Source organism: Triticum urartu, chromosome 5, assembly GCF_003073215.2.
Source record: "Triticum urartu cultivar G1812 chromosome 5, Tu2.1, whole genome shotgun sequence".
NCBI lineage: Eukaryota > Viridiplantae > Streptophyta > Magnoliopsida > Poales > Poaceae > Triticum > Triticum urartu.
Window position 1 is genome coordinate 658,357,650 of NC_053026.1, and position 16,304 is coordinate 658,373,953.

The 16,304-nt window shown below is 45.8% G+C and overlaps 1 protein-coding gene across 1 annotated transcript; it reads right to left on the reverse strand.

Annotated features, from left to right (window-relative positions):
• Positions 1-663: 663 nt before the first annotated feature.
• On the reverse strand, positions 664-4,154 carry LOC125506574 (replication factor C subunit 3-like). The gene is made up of 10 exons (XM_048671364.1): positions 3,330-4,154; positions 3,072-3,182; positions 2,792-2,987; positions 2,477-2,655; positions 2,247-2,383; positions 1,724-1,819; positions 1,551-1,620; positions 1,354-1,434; positions 1,104-1,242; positions 664-1,032 (listed from the first exon to the last, which is right to left on the reverse strand). Exons 1-10 carry the CDS (start codon positions 3,945-3,947, stop codon positions 971-973), a joined length of 1,689 nt encoding a protein of 562 aa, XP_048527321.1. The 5' UTR covers positions 3,948-4,154; the 3' UTR covers positions 664-970.
• Positions 4,155-16,304: the final 12,150 nt, after the last annotated feature.

A 16,304-nucleotide genomic window follows, 5' to 3' on the forward strand; every position in this document is an offset into this window, starting at 1 on the left:
TCACGAAAAGTAAGCAACCAAATGTGGCTATAAAATCAGTTTTTTGTTCCTGGATATTCAATTTGGATCTAGGGAGCACATGCTCCTGCGTGCTAAAAATGGATTTTACAAATGTAAAAAAATTTGGAAAAAAATATATGTGTTCATTGTTAGACCCAAATGGTACATGCAAATTTGCAGGTGAAAATTTTGAGCATTTTGACTTGTGCAAAAAAGAAAGTCGAACTCCAAATGTTACACTTAATTTTGTTTTTTTCATCGACGAAGCACTGCTATCCCATATGGCATGAAAATTATCAAGTACACTTGCCACAGTAATATGAACATCTACAAAAAACAGAAATTTTAAATTTTATTTACTATTTATTTTGATTTTACTGTTCATCAAAAAAAATCCACGTTCGTCTGTTCCTCACATCATTGTGGTTTCTTGTGTGATGAAATAAACACAATACGTACAACCTCTATCTTGCTTTGGAATGCGTCTTTGTGAGTAAATAGAATACAAAGTACTCCCTCCGTAAACTAATATAAGAGTGTTTAGATCACTAAAATAGTGATCTAAACACTCTTACATTAGTTTACAGAGGGAGTACTACACAAGACAAGTGATGTGAAGATGATATACGTACTCTATGAGACTAATATGATAATATTGATATACTATCAGATACAAAGTTGATATTTTTACAATTTGGAGCCCATCACAATCCACTCCACACACATGCTAAGTTCTGTGCGTGATCATACATTCGCACAGACAACACAGATAACACAGGTATGTCTTCATCTTACATGCAAAGGCGAAGCAACATATAAAATGCTCTGATTCAGAGGCAGGCAGAGGCCACTGCTTATTTATCGGAAGTGCGACAGTACTTGGAGATGATTTCGATGGAGAGAGTGGATCACCCCCTTCATGGAACACACCCTTCACTCGAGTTATTCTCTATGGAACATTTGTAGAAGCTCATGAACCTCGCGGTGAATTCTGCCAGGATCTGTAGAAGCTCATGAACCTCATGGTGAATTCTGCCAGGATTTTATAAGGGTTAGGCTACAGTTCAAAAGTGAACCAGACCAAAAAAACAATTAGCATCTACCTTCAATCTTTATGAAGTATTGGATGGCTTCCCCTTGGTCACGGCCTTCCACGGCAAAATGTTCTATACTGATGTCCAAAGTTGTGTCACGAGATCTGTATTCATTGACTTGTTCTTTCTGAAACTTGCGGCCTGCACACTGCCCACAAGCAAGCAGGCAAAGAACACATACATCAATGTAATCTAGTTGAGAAATGGAAATGAAATGTCACTCTCAAGTGTGAGTGAAGATGCTTGTAGTCATGCTCACATGGTTGAACCCCGATGCCAGTTCATCAACACTATTCTGAAAATCTTTATCCCTGTCCCTTTTCAGTCCAGTAACCAGGTGCTGCATCTCAAAAGGAAAAGGGAAAAGGAACAGTAATGAGCAATGACTAATACGAGCATTAACCGGGCTCCTCAAATCAGATAAAACATGTGAGCATTAGGTAGAGCAGAGCTTACGCGGAAGATGAAATAAGGTGACACGTTATGCTCAATTATTTTTCTGATCTTCCCTCGAATGAGATACAGCCTGTGTACAAGTCAAATCTGTAAATTTTATTTTTATTGTGAAGTTGAAGAAAGAAGCTCACGCATACTGAACTGCAGAACAACGCGGTGGAAGGGTAGCATACTGCTTTGGACTTGGCTCCTCCATGATTTTCTTGGCCACATTATATATTTCTTCCTCCCATCCCGTCAGAATAGGTTGATCTTCTAAGAATGGATAGCTGTATTTGTTAAGGGAGCTGATTATCAGTATGGAAAACTAAAATTACAGTAATTCTTTGACACAAGCAAAGCAGCATCCATAGTCAAAAAATAAATAAACAGATACTACTCCCTCCGTCCCATAAATTCAGCACCTCTAAAGATCAGTAGTAAATTCAGTATCACTCAAGATTAATATCATACCACTTGGACCTTGCAAACACTAATAAAACGAAGGAGATTGAAATCATGGTGTGAACCCATTTCTTCAGTAGTGCAGCATCATTTTTAGTCATAAGTCATAACATGGCAGCAGCATTTGAATACCATTAGGTACATTAATCAGTGCTATGCTGGGCTGCTGGCATTTCATGGCATCGAAAATGGACCGCAATTATGGTGAAATACCATTAGAATATGAGAAGGAGGAGGGATCCATGTGCTTACTTTGCTTTCCATGTAGCTTCAAAAGAACGTATTGCCTGTCGGAGATTGTTACTCGCGCTCACTGCAATTCTACTGGCAATTCCGCGAGGCAAATCTATGCCTTCTTTCATAGCAATGAACTCCAGAACCTTGATCATCTAAGAGAAGATAATCTTTCATCAAATTGTCCAGCACTCTAATGAGAAAATAACCATCCATAAAGGTAATAAACAGACCGAAGTTGAATGTACCTCCTCAAATGAAGGTGGCTGAAGTGTGACTACCTTGCATAGATGTTTCACAGCCTCAAGGTTTGAAGAATCAGAGCAGCAGAAGATGATTTTGTTGCAACCTGCATACCTTCCCAGAAACCAACCGATATAATGTTGAAAATCGGAGGAAAGCCTGTCAGCGTCGTGGACCACAATCACTGCATATAAGAAACCAGTAACACTTTTACATAGGGTTTCACATCAACCAAGAACAGGAAGAGCTGTCAAAAACTCCTGTATTGGCTAACACAAGTGTCAATCAAACGAGAGGCAAACTGTATGAGCATGTAGTACCTTTGCAGTTAGTATGATCGCAGATCGAGTCTGGTGGCAGGATTGATTCATTCAGCAAAGTAGTTATGACATGATTTTCATAGCCATGTAAATCAGCCAGGTTAACCTCCACATGATGACCTGAAATCTTGACTTTCACATCGACGTGTCTGGCAATTTCTCCCTTGAGTTCGATCCTCTTTGAGTGTTCCTGTACCTGTTAATAATAATAACAGAAATGGTAAATACATACAGCATTCTGAATTTGAAGCACCGAGGTTTGGTTAGGATAAATTCATACCTGGAGATTATCAGGACCAAAAGCATCCCTTAGGAGTGCCAGCACCATGCTTCTCTTCCCGACTGCCTGTCCGCCTTCAAATATGAAATGGTTGCACTCTTGCTCGGTCACCTGGATGCAGGAACCATCACAAAATTTAGTCCCAGTTAAGCATTTCGTCGAATTCTGTAGACAAGATTCATCACTCTGTTCCAATGCTTGGCTTCAATACTCAATAGGTGTAATGCTAGAGGTGACAGAGGAATTTGTGATGTGTACCAGCCGGTGGAGCTCGTCGGCGACGGCCTTGTTGCAGATGAATTCCGCGAGCACATTGGGCCGGTACCTGTCCGCCCACGCGTACTCGTCCTCCGCCGCCGACGCCGTCGATTCCACGGACAGCTGCTGCGGAGAGTCCACCTGCGGCGACGACGTCCGCTTGCGAGGGACCCTCACCCAGATGTTTGCTCCTCTCCCAACGGTGGTGGCCGTATCGCCGCTCCAGCCGCTCCCGTCGCCGGTAGGCGTCACGGGTTTGTCTTGGGATCCCGTCGGCGTCGGCGCTCGGGCGACCGCGAAGGCGGCGGCGGCTTCCCCTTTCTCCCTCAAAGGCCTCCTCGCAGCGACATTCGCCGCGTCCGCGTGGCGCTGGCGTGCCGACGCCTGCGCCGACGCGGACGACGGCCGGGTCTGCGTCTGCGGGGGCGGGGGCGGGGTGGCGGCGCCGCTGAGGGCGGCCCTGCTCTTGGGGAGGCAGGCGGCGCCCCAGCGGTGGAGCATGAGCTTGACGAGCCCGGCGGGCACGGCCCGGCGCCTGGCCTCGCGTCGGCGGTCGTCGGCGAAGGCCGCGGAGAGGGTGCGGGCGGTGGGGGAGGCGGTCGGGGTCTCGGTGGCCATGGCGCGTGGGACGGGGAGGCATTGGCGCGGGGTGGTGGGAGGGAGGTGATGGGAATGGGGAGGCAGCCGGCGCGACCTCACCGAGGAGGAGGAGAAGGAAAGGTGGCCGGATTATGCCGCGCCGGAGGAATCATTCCATTTGCTTAAGCTAAAAAAAAATCTGTGTAAGCATCACGGTCGCCGTCGGGTCGGGAGATTGGCCGGCCGGCCGCCGTGGGTTGGCTAACCGGCGAGTCTTTTCTTGATTTGTTTTTAGCTAAAGAGCATCTCCATGAGCTCCCCCTATTCAAAAAAAAACATGGAAGACGTTTTTTTTTCTTTAACAAAATACAGATACATACGCTCATATATACGCACATACACACACCCCTATGAACACCTATGAGAGGCTGAGTCGGCACATCATTTTAAGATTGACGAAGTCGCCTGAGATATCTTTGTAGTCAACGGGACTACATATAAAAAAAGTTGAGGCAACAAAACACACCCCGATTTCTTTTCACATAAAACGCGCCCCAGTTTTTTTAACCCATATTCACTGCTCTCACGAAAGCAAACCGCTTCGTAGAGGCGACATTTTCTGCCGCCCTGGGACGCCGGGAGCAGTGATCTCTATCCCTCTCTGTCCGTTGCTCCCGCAGCTGGTGGAGGGGGTGGGCTCCTGTTTCTCTTCCTATTGTTTCATAGGTTTAGTGCTTCGTCTTTGTCTAGTAGCACCAATTTAGTGACATTGATGCTGTGTCGAATAAGGTGGCCTCGGTCTCTTCCTCACCACGGTGACCTTCTTCTCGGCGACGCTGCTGAGCCGATGCCCTCATCTGCTTATCGTTCGTTTGGAGCGGTAAGCCTTATGCTTCCTTGGTTGGCGGTTGTCGCCTTTCATGGCGGCACTGACAAGTGGGACAGATGTGTGCTAGTACAAGGTTGATGGTCCCACATCGGCGGATTTAGCGTTTTCCCCCGGCAATAGCAGCAGGATGCATCAGATCTTAATCCCAGTCAGCGTGAGGAGCATCCTCGGCCAACACGCCATATCGTCAAGTGCCTATTCTGTAGGTCTAGTTTTCTACTCACGACGCCTACAAGGCTATGGCGCTGGTCAGGATTTTGGCTTGTTGGTGCTTTGTACTTTCTCCCAGTGTGCATCTCAGTGGCGTTGATGGGTCGATTGCTACTTGAGATTTGATTGTTGCAAGGATCCCAAGGGACTTATTTTATAATCTTTTATATGGGGTTCGTTCTGCAATGTTTTCTGGACATCTGTCATGTCTTGGTCTTTCTGATAGCTTCTGCATGTATGTGTAGTTGTGCATTGTTTTATTTATTAAAATAGTGTGTGCGATCAAAAAAAAAAACAAAAACCCATGTTCGCTAGTACTAGGGATGTTCTCCAGATATTGGCATCCATAAATAGAGCGGTACTCTCCTCGAGAGTGATGTGGGAGTATACCTGGCCATCCGTTGGGCTAGGTCTAACAAAGCCCAAAGCAGAAAATCTAGGCCCGGGCCTGGTCCGGCTGTCGGTCCTAGAATTCAGGCCCAAGCCTGGCCTGCCAGTGAAAAAGTGAAAAAACCCGTTGGGCCTTGGGTCTTGGGCTAGGCCTCTTCCTTAAAGCCCAAATATGGCAGGCCTAGGCCCGGTCTGTCAGTGAAAAAGCCCACAGGGCCTCAGGCCTCTTCCCTAAATCACAAATATGGCAGGCTCGGGCCCGGCCAGCCCGGCCTTCGGGCTCAAAACTTAGGCCCAGGCCCGTGCCACAGGCAAGACCGGGCCGGATCGGGTCGGGTCGAGTCGGGTATCCCATGGCCAGAGATATTTAAAAGATCTTGCTATCATCAGCAGTAAAGAGCAAAACCAGAACAGTAGCGTTTCAGTACCCCAGTCGGGCCAGCCGAGACCAAAGAAGCCACCGTCGGGTTATTATAAGATCCATGTTGATGCAGGTGTGCGTGCATGAAGAGGAGGTTCTGCGGTGGCCGTTTGCAGGGATGAAGAGGGAAATTACTTGGGAAGCTCGCTCTTGTAGTAAAAGGAGTTTGTGAGCCCCCTATACTCGAAGCTATAGCATGCCGGGAAGCCCTTTCCCTTGCGGAAGATCTGGGCATTCAGCAGTTCATTGTGGCATCGGATTGCTAGCAGGTCGTCCTAGACATCAACAGGCGGGCACAAGGTGTCTATGGTGCAACCATTAGCGAGATCAATATCAAAGCATCTACCTTCTCCTGTACTTTTTGATTTGAAAGTCGTGCTATTAATTATGAAGCACATTATTTAACTAAGTTTTCTCTTTCTAAAGGTCTGGGACGCCATGTTTGGTTTGGCGTTCCCCACGACCAAAGATGTATCCCACTTCAGGTAGACTTTGATGAATAAATCAGGTCTTTATCCCTAAAAAAATAACCAAATGTGGTCGTCAATTTTATAGGGTAATTGGTCATTTCCAGTTGCTAATTTATGGTTAGTATACCATCCTAACAAATCCCGGTTATCACACAAAACCGTCTCCTCACATCTCACGCACCTGAACGGCCACCTCCTCTTCTCCTCGCACGCCCCGCATCTTCATGCGCCGCTGCGCTTCAGCGAATCTTTTGCTACTCCCATGGCTGGCGACTGACGCTGCGGTCGGCATGCATCTCGATGTCTCCAACGTGCTGCACTTTGAAATTTGCACGTCACTTAGTTATTGCACATCTAACTGGCTCAATCAAATATAAAAAAACCAAAAAAAATACACACGAATTTTTGCGTAAGATCAATGACATGAAACTTAGATGTGCAATAATTATGACACATCTAAATGTGCTTTAGCAAAAATAGAATTACAAAACTGATAGATCATTTAGTCAAGCAAGGTCCATAAAAAAAAGAAGGATGGATTAGCATCTCTTTTTTATGGATCAGGTCCATAGAAAAAGACGTTTTTTCACTCAAGTCTTTGCGGAACTCAATAGCAAGATCGGAAGATTGAAGTGAATGACAAGTACTTCGTCTGTAAAGAGTATTTAGTAGTAATCTAAGCGCTTTTATATTTATTTATTTTTTTCGGAAAAACTTTCAATCTATTAATTTTCAATCATGGCAGTACAATGAACACCAGAAATAAAAATTAGATCCAGATCCGTAGACCACCTAGCGAAGATTACAAGCACTGAAGCGAGCCGAAGGCGCGCCGCCGTCACATCACCCCTCCATCGCCGAAGTCGGGCACAACTTGTTGTAGTAGACAGTCGGGAAGTCGTCGTGCTAAGGCCCCATAGGACCAGCGCACCAGAACAGCAACCGCCGCCGACGAAGAATAACGTAGGTTGGAAGGATTCAACCCGAAGACACACGAACGGAATTTTGTCAAAAGAGACCCTCCGCCCACTGGAATTGACAAAAGAGACCCCCTGTGGACGAAATTGACAAAACAGACCCCCTCACAAGTGGCGGCAGGCGACACGTGTCACCTGCCGCCACGCCATGAGGCGGCTGGCCCCGCCGCCACTGCAGGAGGCGGCCGCGCGTGGCAGAACGGTGGCAGCACAGGCCAGCGTGCCGCGACGGAACGGGCTGCGCCAGGTGGTCCCGGCCGCCATCGGGTGAGGCGGCCGCCGCTGCCGCTGTCGCCACCCGGCCGACAAGGCCTGCTGCGCGTGGGCCCAGCAGGTGGGCCACGCCGCCACCTGCCGAGGCGGCCTGTCCTATGCTGCTGCACGCGCGGCAGTGCGCAGACGGCGCTGATTCCGAGGCGCGACAGTGACGGCTGTGACTCCGACGCGCGGGAATATGGACGCTTTTGGTTCTTTCGCCCGGGAACCAATCCTGCCTTTGCTTCTTTTGCCTCAGCGGATGCGATGGCACTGGGAATCCTACGGGAAGCTGTTGTGCCGACACTACAGGGATCGTAAATATCCCCGCTTAGTTTTCTCGCCATCATTTATCGTCTGAGCTTATAAAAGGAGACACCGAGGCTCTCGTCCAGCCATCCTCGAAATCGGCAGTGCGCAAAGTGTGTAACACATTTTTTCAGTCGGTATGAGTTTGCCTTGCTCGTATCAAAGCATTAGGCCGAGGAAAATGAAGAATGCAAGTTTGCCTCCGGGGGTGGCAGTCCTGCGGTGTTGGTGTGGCGATCTTTGCAAGGTGAAGGAGGTTACGGATTTTTCAGATTGGTTGGGCATGAAGTTTTTCATGTGCGCCAATTATGAGGAAGATCCACCCATAGCTATTTCAGAGTACGACAAGCCTCCGGTATGCTTTAACCATCACAAATAGATATTGTTGGTATTTTGATAGATTCTTTAATAACATTCTGGTTTTTCGTTGTAGTCTCCTCCGCCTCTATGCATGTACTATCGTTGGATTGACACGGAGATGCCGGCTTGGGCAGTGACTGAGATTCGTGAAAGAAGTCGCCGTGCGTGGAATAGTTTCTATGCGGAAGAGCGACGCGAGAAGGCGGAAGCTGAGGAGAAAGCAGAGCAAGAGAGAGAGTTAAAAGAGTACTATGCGGAGCAACACCGGGTTTTTTCAGGATTTAGGAAAGAAAAACAGGGAAGAGGCTCGTCGCATGGAGGAGCAGGAACGACAGCGAAAGGAGGCTCGTGAGGCGAAGAGGCAGAGAAAGAAAGAAAGGGCTCGTCAGGCCAAGGCAGCAGAAGAAGGTGGCGATGGAAAAGGAAAATATCCACGTTGGACTCAGTAGATTCCTGTGGTAGTATTTTAAATTTCGCAATCATTTGTATCTTTATTTCTGCAGTTTAATGTAGCTTCATTTCAGTAGTTAAATGTAGCTTTATTTAAATTCTACGATGTATCTTATTTTCAGTTGTACCTTGTCGTGTTGTATCTTATTTTCAGTTGTACCTTGTCGTGATGGAAAAAATATATAGTTTTAGAATAAAGTAGTGGCATTTTCTTTCCCTCTACTAATTATCGAACATCGTGCAACAACTATAAAATGAAATTAAGATAGAACATAATGCCTTACAATAAGAGAGTACAAACTAATAATGCAAGTACATCTGAATTAAACGGTACAATGGGTCGCGCACGTGCATAGATGAATCACCCTACTTTACGACGACCACCTGGCCTTTCCTTACGACCGGAAGGCGACAAGCGATTAGGTGGCCGGGTCACACGAAGACCGCGGCCGTACTCCAATTCGGCTTCATGTGTCTGCGAGTCCTGCGTAGGTGGTGGAGTCGCGAATCCTTGTTGCGAACCTGAAGCGTAATTTTAGGCGTATGGTTGTGACTCCGCGGGAATAAAAGATGGGCCAATAACGTCCCCTCCGAAAAACTCTGTAACTAATGATGTAACCGGGTCGCCAAGATCATGTGATGTTCCCCGGAGGCCTGTGTTGACGCCATGATCATGTGATGCTCCCCGGAGGCCTGTGTTGACGCCGCGTTGGGTGTTCTCATCGCCCCAATTAACATCAGGTGTGTCCTGCACATAGAAACATTTTAAACAAACTGTTAGAGGATAATATATGATATCATTGTAAATGCATTGAAATGTAAACATGACTACCTGAGCATATCCCTCTCCTATACTGTCTGGCCATTGTACGTGGTGCTGGTTTAAATCTGGTACATGAGTCTCCTCGGGCATGGGGATCCCTCGCGTGAAGAGATACGGCTGAGATCCCTCACCTTGGGTGTATGCATCATATCCTGTGTACGCATATGGGTTAGGGGAAAGAAACTGCTCAGGCATCGAATCCAAGCCCGTGCCATGCCCCTGAGATGTCTGCCCCTGACGTAGCTGCATCGAAGAAGAGCGATGCAGTGGCAGAGATGAGTCATGTCGTGGCAATGTCGTTCTAGTACTCGGACCCTCCCCCCATTGCTCATGGCTCGTACGCGCCTCGCTCGGTCTGGACGACTGCGCCGCACTCGGTCTGGCTGACCTCGCTACCGGCATGTATGCTCCAGTGACAACGTCGTCGCCTCTATCGTATCTGAACTTCTTTGCCACGAATTGTTGCAAAAGTTTCTGGAATGTCTTGCGATATGGGCCCTGGGCCGGCATGCTATCCGTAGCCATCTGCCCTACTTCGTTGACATTTTCAAGCTGAACAATATTTGAATGTTATTTAGTTCAAATGATTATGAAATGATGGACCTAAAAAAGTTACAAGTGATTACCATCTGGTCACGATAGTAAGCTGCATGCAGCTCAACATGTCTCCGCGCCTGCTCCTCTTGTGTGAGATGTGTTGGTATATTAGCTGGCTGACTGGCCAGGCTAGCACGTGTGTTCATGCAGTACCACTGCTTGTACGCTTGATCTGTACTTCCATCGTACAGTCTACAAAATTAAATAATTACATAAACCGTTGTGATGAAAGCAAAGCATCTTCACGCATCGTATGATCATCGTAAAAAAATAATGTACATAAAATATACCTAAGTTGATGCACTATATCTGCTAGCGCTTCATTTTCCCACTTGTGTACCCATTCAATGTTCTCTTCCCTCCAATCGTATAAACTCCAACCCCTGCCCATATTGGTTAGCCTGCAAATTATGTAACAAAGTGTGAGTTTAGTAAATTAAAAATGACACTAACTATTTAGGGATGTCACATCTTACTTATGTGTTTCCTCGTCGATACGTCTGGGAAAAGGTGGTGGAATTTCTTGATAGAGACCGAACTATCTCATTACACGCTCTGGGTTGTAAGGCTCAACACACCACAGGAACAATAAGTTGCAGCGAGTCAGCCAGAATGCACTATCGGTCAACATGCCTGGTGTGAAGTGTCGAGCATCAAAGACCTTTTTTAGCTGGTCCTGAGTCCACGGGTTCCATGTGACTTCTGCCTCATCAAGTATCTCAAACTGCTGGTGGTACATAGGGTAACAATTTTTCGCAATATCTGGAGACCAACGTTTCCGTGCCTTTGTCCACCTGGTGGCCATAGTTGCGCAAGCACCCTCACTAAAGTCGTATGGGTATATGGGTTGTACTATACGAGGTCGTCCTACAGGGAGGTATTCCCAGGACCACAACTGTAGAAACTCATAGGCGACACAAAGTAATGGAGCTTTTTATGCGAAAGAGGTTTTTTGCGTGGCATCACACAAGCCTCTGTATGTATGAGATAGCATGGCAGAACCGAAGCTGTATTTTGGCTGCTCGGGTAAAGGTTCATCTACCATATTCTCTGCAATGTAGATGAGACCAGGGATAACAACGTCCCCATGTGAATTTGGAAATAGATTCCCGAGGAGCCACAACAAATACGCAAACAGATGTCTTTTTCTCGTCTCCTCATTGGCGAAGTTAGAAAAATTAAGAAAGTTATCACGAAGCCAGACGAGTGGGATGCCCCGAGGGTTACCAGAACGTTGTGATTCTGGCATTTCCATCCCAAGACGGGCTGCTATATCTAATGCCCAAGATGGAGACACTCGTGGAGAGACTACCGGCTCACCTCTAATTGGTAGAGCAGTGATCATAGAAACATCTTTTAGTGTAGGTGTAAGCTCCCCAAAACGAAAGTGAAAGGTGTGGGTTTCAGGTCTCCACCGGTCAACGAGGGATGTCAAAAGGGATGGGTCCGAACGTACTTGGTCGTTGCATGATGTGAGCCTAGCAAAACCTTGTAGTCCATAAGCGTCAAGGTGAGCAAGGAATTGATTGTGTATTGGCCATGTTTTCTTTATGGTTCGAAGTCTGAAAGGCCGATAATCATGCTTACTATTTGGTTTCAAAAATAGATGGCAACGGTGGCCGGCGTCATGGGGCCCCTGCAAAAGCACTGGCACTTCACCCATAACCTGCACACAAACATACAAATATAAATTACGAGGAAGACAGAAATACAAATGCAAATCAAAATTAACTTAAAAAATACAAAGAGATACGATTTACATTAATTATCTGAAGTTAACATCAGGAGTACAATAATACAAAGAGAATCAATTTAAATTTAATATAAGTACACATAACGGGTAGAAATATAAATAGACATGGCGAGTACATATATATCAACATCATGCGTTGTTGTTGGCTCGATACGGGCAGTCTTTGCGTGAATGTCCAAGACACCTGCAAACGCGGTATCGCCTTGGTTCTCCCATCTGGCTATGGTCCATGTCATTGCGATGACGCCTAGAATGACGTCGTCCCTTTGCGGTTCTCATCAAGTCGGTGTTCGGAACCCATTTCGGCCCATCTGGCCACAACATTTTGTAGTTCATATCAATGCCCCAAGCCCAGAACTCACCGTTCCAAGTGTTGTACAGATTGTACATGTTGAAGTACGGCGATATGTATTGCTCGACGCTGATTTTTTGAACAGCAGCCGCCCGGAGCACATGACTGCAAGGGTAGCCCTCAAGCTTGGGCTTGTTACAAGTGCACTCACAGGAGGTTGAGCCAAGGGTGACAGCTTGCTTTTTTGATCCTCTGTGGTGACCCTTAACGTACTTGGCTCGCACATTGACCTCCCACTTATTCCTAAGTGCGTCCACTTTCCTGCAGCCATGACTTTGGGACTTCTTTGCTTTCTCGTCCAGATGTCTTTGCATCTTCTCGGACCATGGCTTGTTCAATTCAACTTGTGCTTTGGCGACGGTGACCCTGTCTGCAAAGTATGACAGGGTCCGATTCCAAGTTTCTTCAATTAGGCTGTGATAGGCAGTGCTCGCACCCCTTTAAGAACACCATTGTACACCTCTGACATGTTGCTGGTCATTATTCCATACCGAGCCCCGGTGTCGTGAGCCTGCGCCCACTTCTCCAAATGAGGGCAATTCTCGGTGATCCACTGGCTCAAATTTATGGCCGTCCTACGACCCCTCTGGTCTTCTCTCTGCGGCAAGGCCGCGCGGTCGATCTCACCATTGATACATGCCCATATCGCATTCATTTTGGCTTCAGTTTTTTGCATGCACATCCTCTTGAATAACTTGAACCAATCCTTGTTTTTGAATTTGGAGTAAAAGTTTGCTGCCAAATGCCTCATGCACCACCTTCCCTCTAGATCAGGCCAGCCCCACTCTTCTTCCGATGCCTTAATTATTTCAAGAGCGCTTAATAATCTAGTGTTGCGATAAAAAATGATGCAAACACCTTTACGCTCTTTCACGACACCAATCTTCACGCAGCTCAGGAACCACAACCAGCTATCTTTGTTCTCGCTCTCGACCAATGCATATGCAATAGGAAGAAGCTGATTATTTGCATCCGCTGCAATCGCCACCAATAGTGTTCCCTTGTACTTTCCAGTGAGAAAGGTACCATCAACAGATAATACCGGGCGGCAGTGCCTGAAGGCTTGTATAGTCTGGGCGAATGCCCAGAATAAGCGGTCCAGGATTAGCTCACCCGGGTTCATTGGGTTTGGACGTTCTCTCCGCCAAACTTGAGTCCCCCTATTAGCACTTGCTATTTGATGAAGCATTCTAGGGGCATAAGAATATGCCTCCTCATAGGTACCATACAAGTTCTTGAATATATTTTCCTTCGCACGCCTAGCCTTGCTGTAGCTAACAGGGAATCCAATTAGATCCTCTGCATCTTTTTGCAGAGCCCTAACACTAATGTTGAGACTTCCCTGCACAATTGTTTCCATCGTCTGTGCCACAAATTTTGCTGTCACATTGCAGTGATCTGAAAGAGTCCCAGTTTGCTCACAGGTATGCTCCACTATTTTTGTGATATGCCATGACTGACATACCCCAGGCTTCAGTCTAGCGAGAACTCTTCCGCGGCAACCTTTCGCGCTGTGGATGCATATGACCTTCAACTCTTTTTTATCAGACTGCTTCACTCTATGCTGGCGGTGGATGCCGATTGCATAGCTACCCATTGCCTGGTAAGCAGACTTCTTATCTGGGAAAACTTGCCCAACCTCCAGGCTTCCCGCTCCTAGGCCAGAAGCAGAGTGAAATTCGTTGGTGATGCTCATATCCTGTAAAAACCCAGGTTGCAGTGCCGCCGCGACCGCCCACTGAGGAGGAACATCTTCTTCTCCGCTTGACTCCGAAGACGCAGAAGAATGATCATCATCATCTAGCGCCTCGGACAATCCCTCCACGTGTTCGCTCATGTCAACAGCCGCCGACCAATATCCTGTGTCATACACAGGCTGGCCGCCCGTCGGTTCCGATGGGCCGATGCTAGGGGCTGATGTGATGGCCAACTCGACCTCACCACCCCTGCTACTGCATCCGGCAACATCAGTGACTGAAATGAACTCCACATACACCATCGGCTGACCATACATTGAGTTATTGGGATTGCTTGCAAACCTCATGTACGACCCCCACGACCGATCACCTGTGACAGGCCGCAAACCCCAACGGGCAACTGTCCCATCATTTCCTCCATCAACGACGAAGGCCTCCATTGTCATTTTTTTTTCCTGCATCACTGGGCCAAACACCGCTCGGATGCACCTTCTAACAGCTGCGTAACCCACGTTGACCATGTCTTTCACCACAACTGTAGTCGACTCGCACAAGGACACATCCACCCTGAATGGACCGTCGCGTAAGACGTTCCCATAATACACTACTAAATTTTCCATAGTACCTAACCAACATACATGTTTACATTTCAAATAATTAGTAACTGAACATTTAGTAACGATGACAACATTTACATATCTTACGACTAAAATAATAACCGTATTTTCGTTATAATTATTCAGTTTGTTTTTAGAATCATTTGCTTAGACTTTAAGGGGTTGTTTGGTTAACGGGTATTTAAAGATCTATTTTTCTCAAACTTGTCTACGAGCGTAACAAACTTAAACTCTGTTTGCTTTTCTCTAACTACCCCAAAAATATCCTAAAATAGTTCTCGTAACATGCAAAAACATAGCTTCTGGAGAAACGACTATTAGTAAATATGGTTTTCTACATAATTTTCTTACAGCAGGTTATGACAAAACTGAAGGTAAGTACTCGCTATCCAAACAACCACTAAACATAATATTACGATAATAACATTTTAATATCATATGAGTAAAATATCTAATTTCTTCCGGCATGATATAATGTTTTTCATATCATACAATAAAATTCATTTATTTACAAATAATAATATTTGCAGCGGCATGACAGTACATCAATATAAAAAATATTAACAAAATTACGGCGTCATTTTATACCTTAGGTCCAATATGGATGTGCTTGCAAATGCAATTAAGCGTCCAAATAGTTCGAATAAATATCCGTCACCAGTAATATATGAACGGAGTCAACCTATTATCACATGAACATCAATATTAAACACGGATTTTTCTTTCTGCTATCAAAAGTATGAAAATAGCACTTGCATGTATGTGGTCATCATCTCAAAAGGGACAGCGAAGATGGTAACACAATTTCTTCAATCACGTCATCTCCTCCTTGTTTGCTACTAAGATGGATTATTTTACCTAATTACATATATCATTAAGTACATTACCACCTAATCTTAACATATAAAATTTAGATTATTGTGACATAACAAAGTAGACCTACGGTTTCCTAACCATAGACCTATTAATAAACATACCACATGAAATAGCATACCACATGCAATGAATATATAATTTTTTTCTTAATTACCGTATTAAGAGCTTCTCGCATGTCAATACAAATGTACACAACTAACATTGATACAACATCTTCAACCTACTCTTATCAAAAAAATAGTTTAAATGTTGTATCCTTCATTTGAATTTTTTCCTAACCTCTAAGCACTAACATCACATAGCTAATGACGAGCTAAATGACTAACTAATTACCACCGTGCATCACAAAAAAATCCATGTATTGCAAAGCTCATACCTTGATCTCCCCCTTCGTACTTCACTTAGCACGGCAAATCCTACTCCAGAAACTCAAAATGACTTCTCCAAGTGCTGAAATAATGCCTAAAACAACATAGAGTACACACTTAGGAACTAATCAAATAGAACAAAAACATCATGCATGCAAACAAAACCAACAAAAATGGATAGATCTTACCTTAATCTATCTTTTCTTCAACTTCACCATCTTCAAAAACCAACTCTAAATCGGCCAAAATCACGAGTGAAAGTGGCTACCAAGTATTTCCTTCTGTGTATTCTTGTAGACTTAGACAGAGCAAAGAGGCAGTGAAGGCAACGAGAGATATTCGAGAGAGTGTATGCGCAGCCGCGGTTGTGCGTATATAAAGAGGAGGAGCATTGTATTGTCGGCAGAACGAGGTACACTCACCCACCGCAGCCTCGGATTCCAGCATCGCGGTGTCTCATCACACGCAGCAACTACACCGCTCTCGGGTGTCGGCAAGAAGCGGAAATCACGCAGGCAGACTGCGGGAATCAGATTCCAATTTACAAAGCATCTGCGAAAATCACGCGCTGCAGCAGGCCGT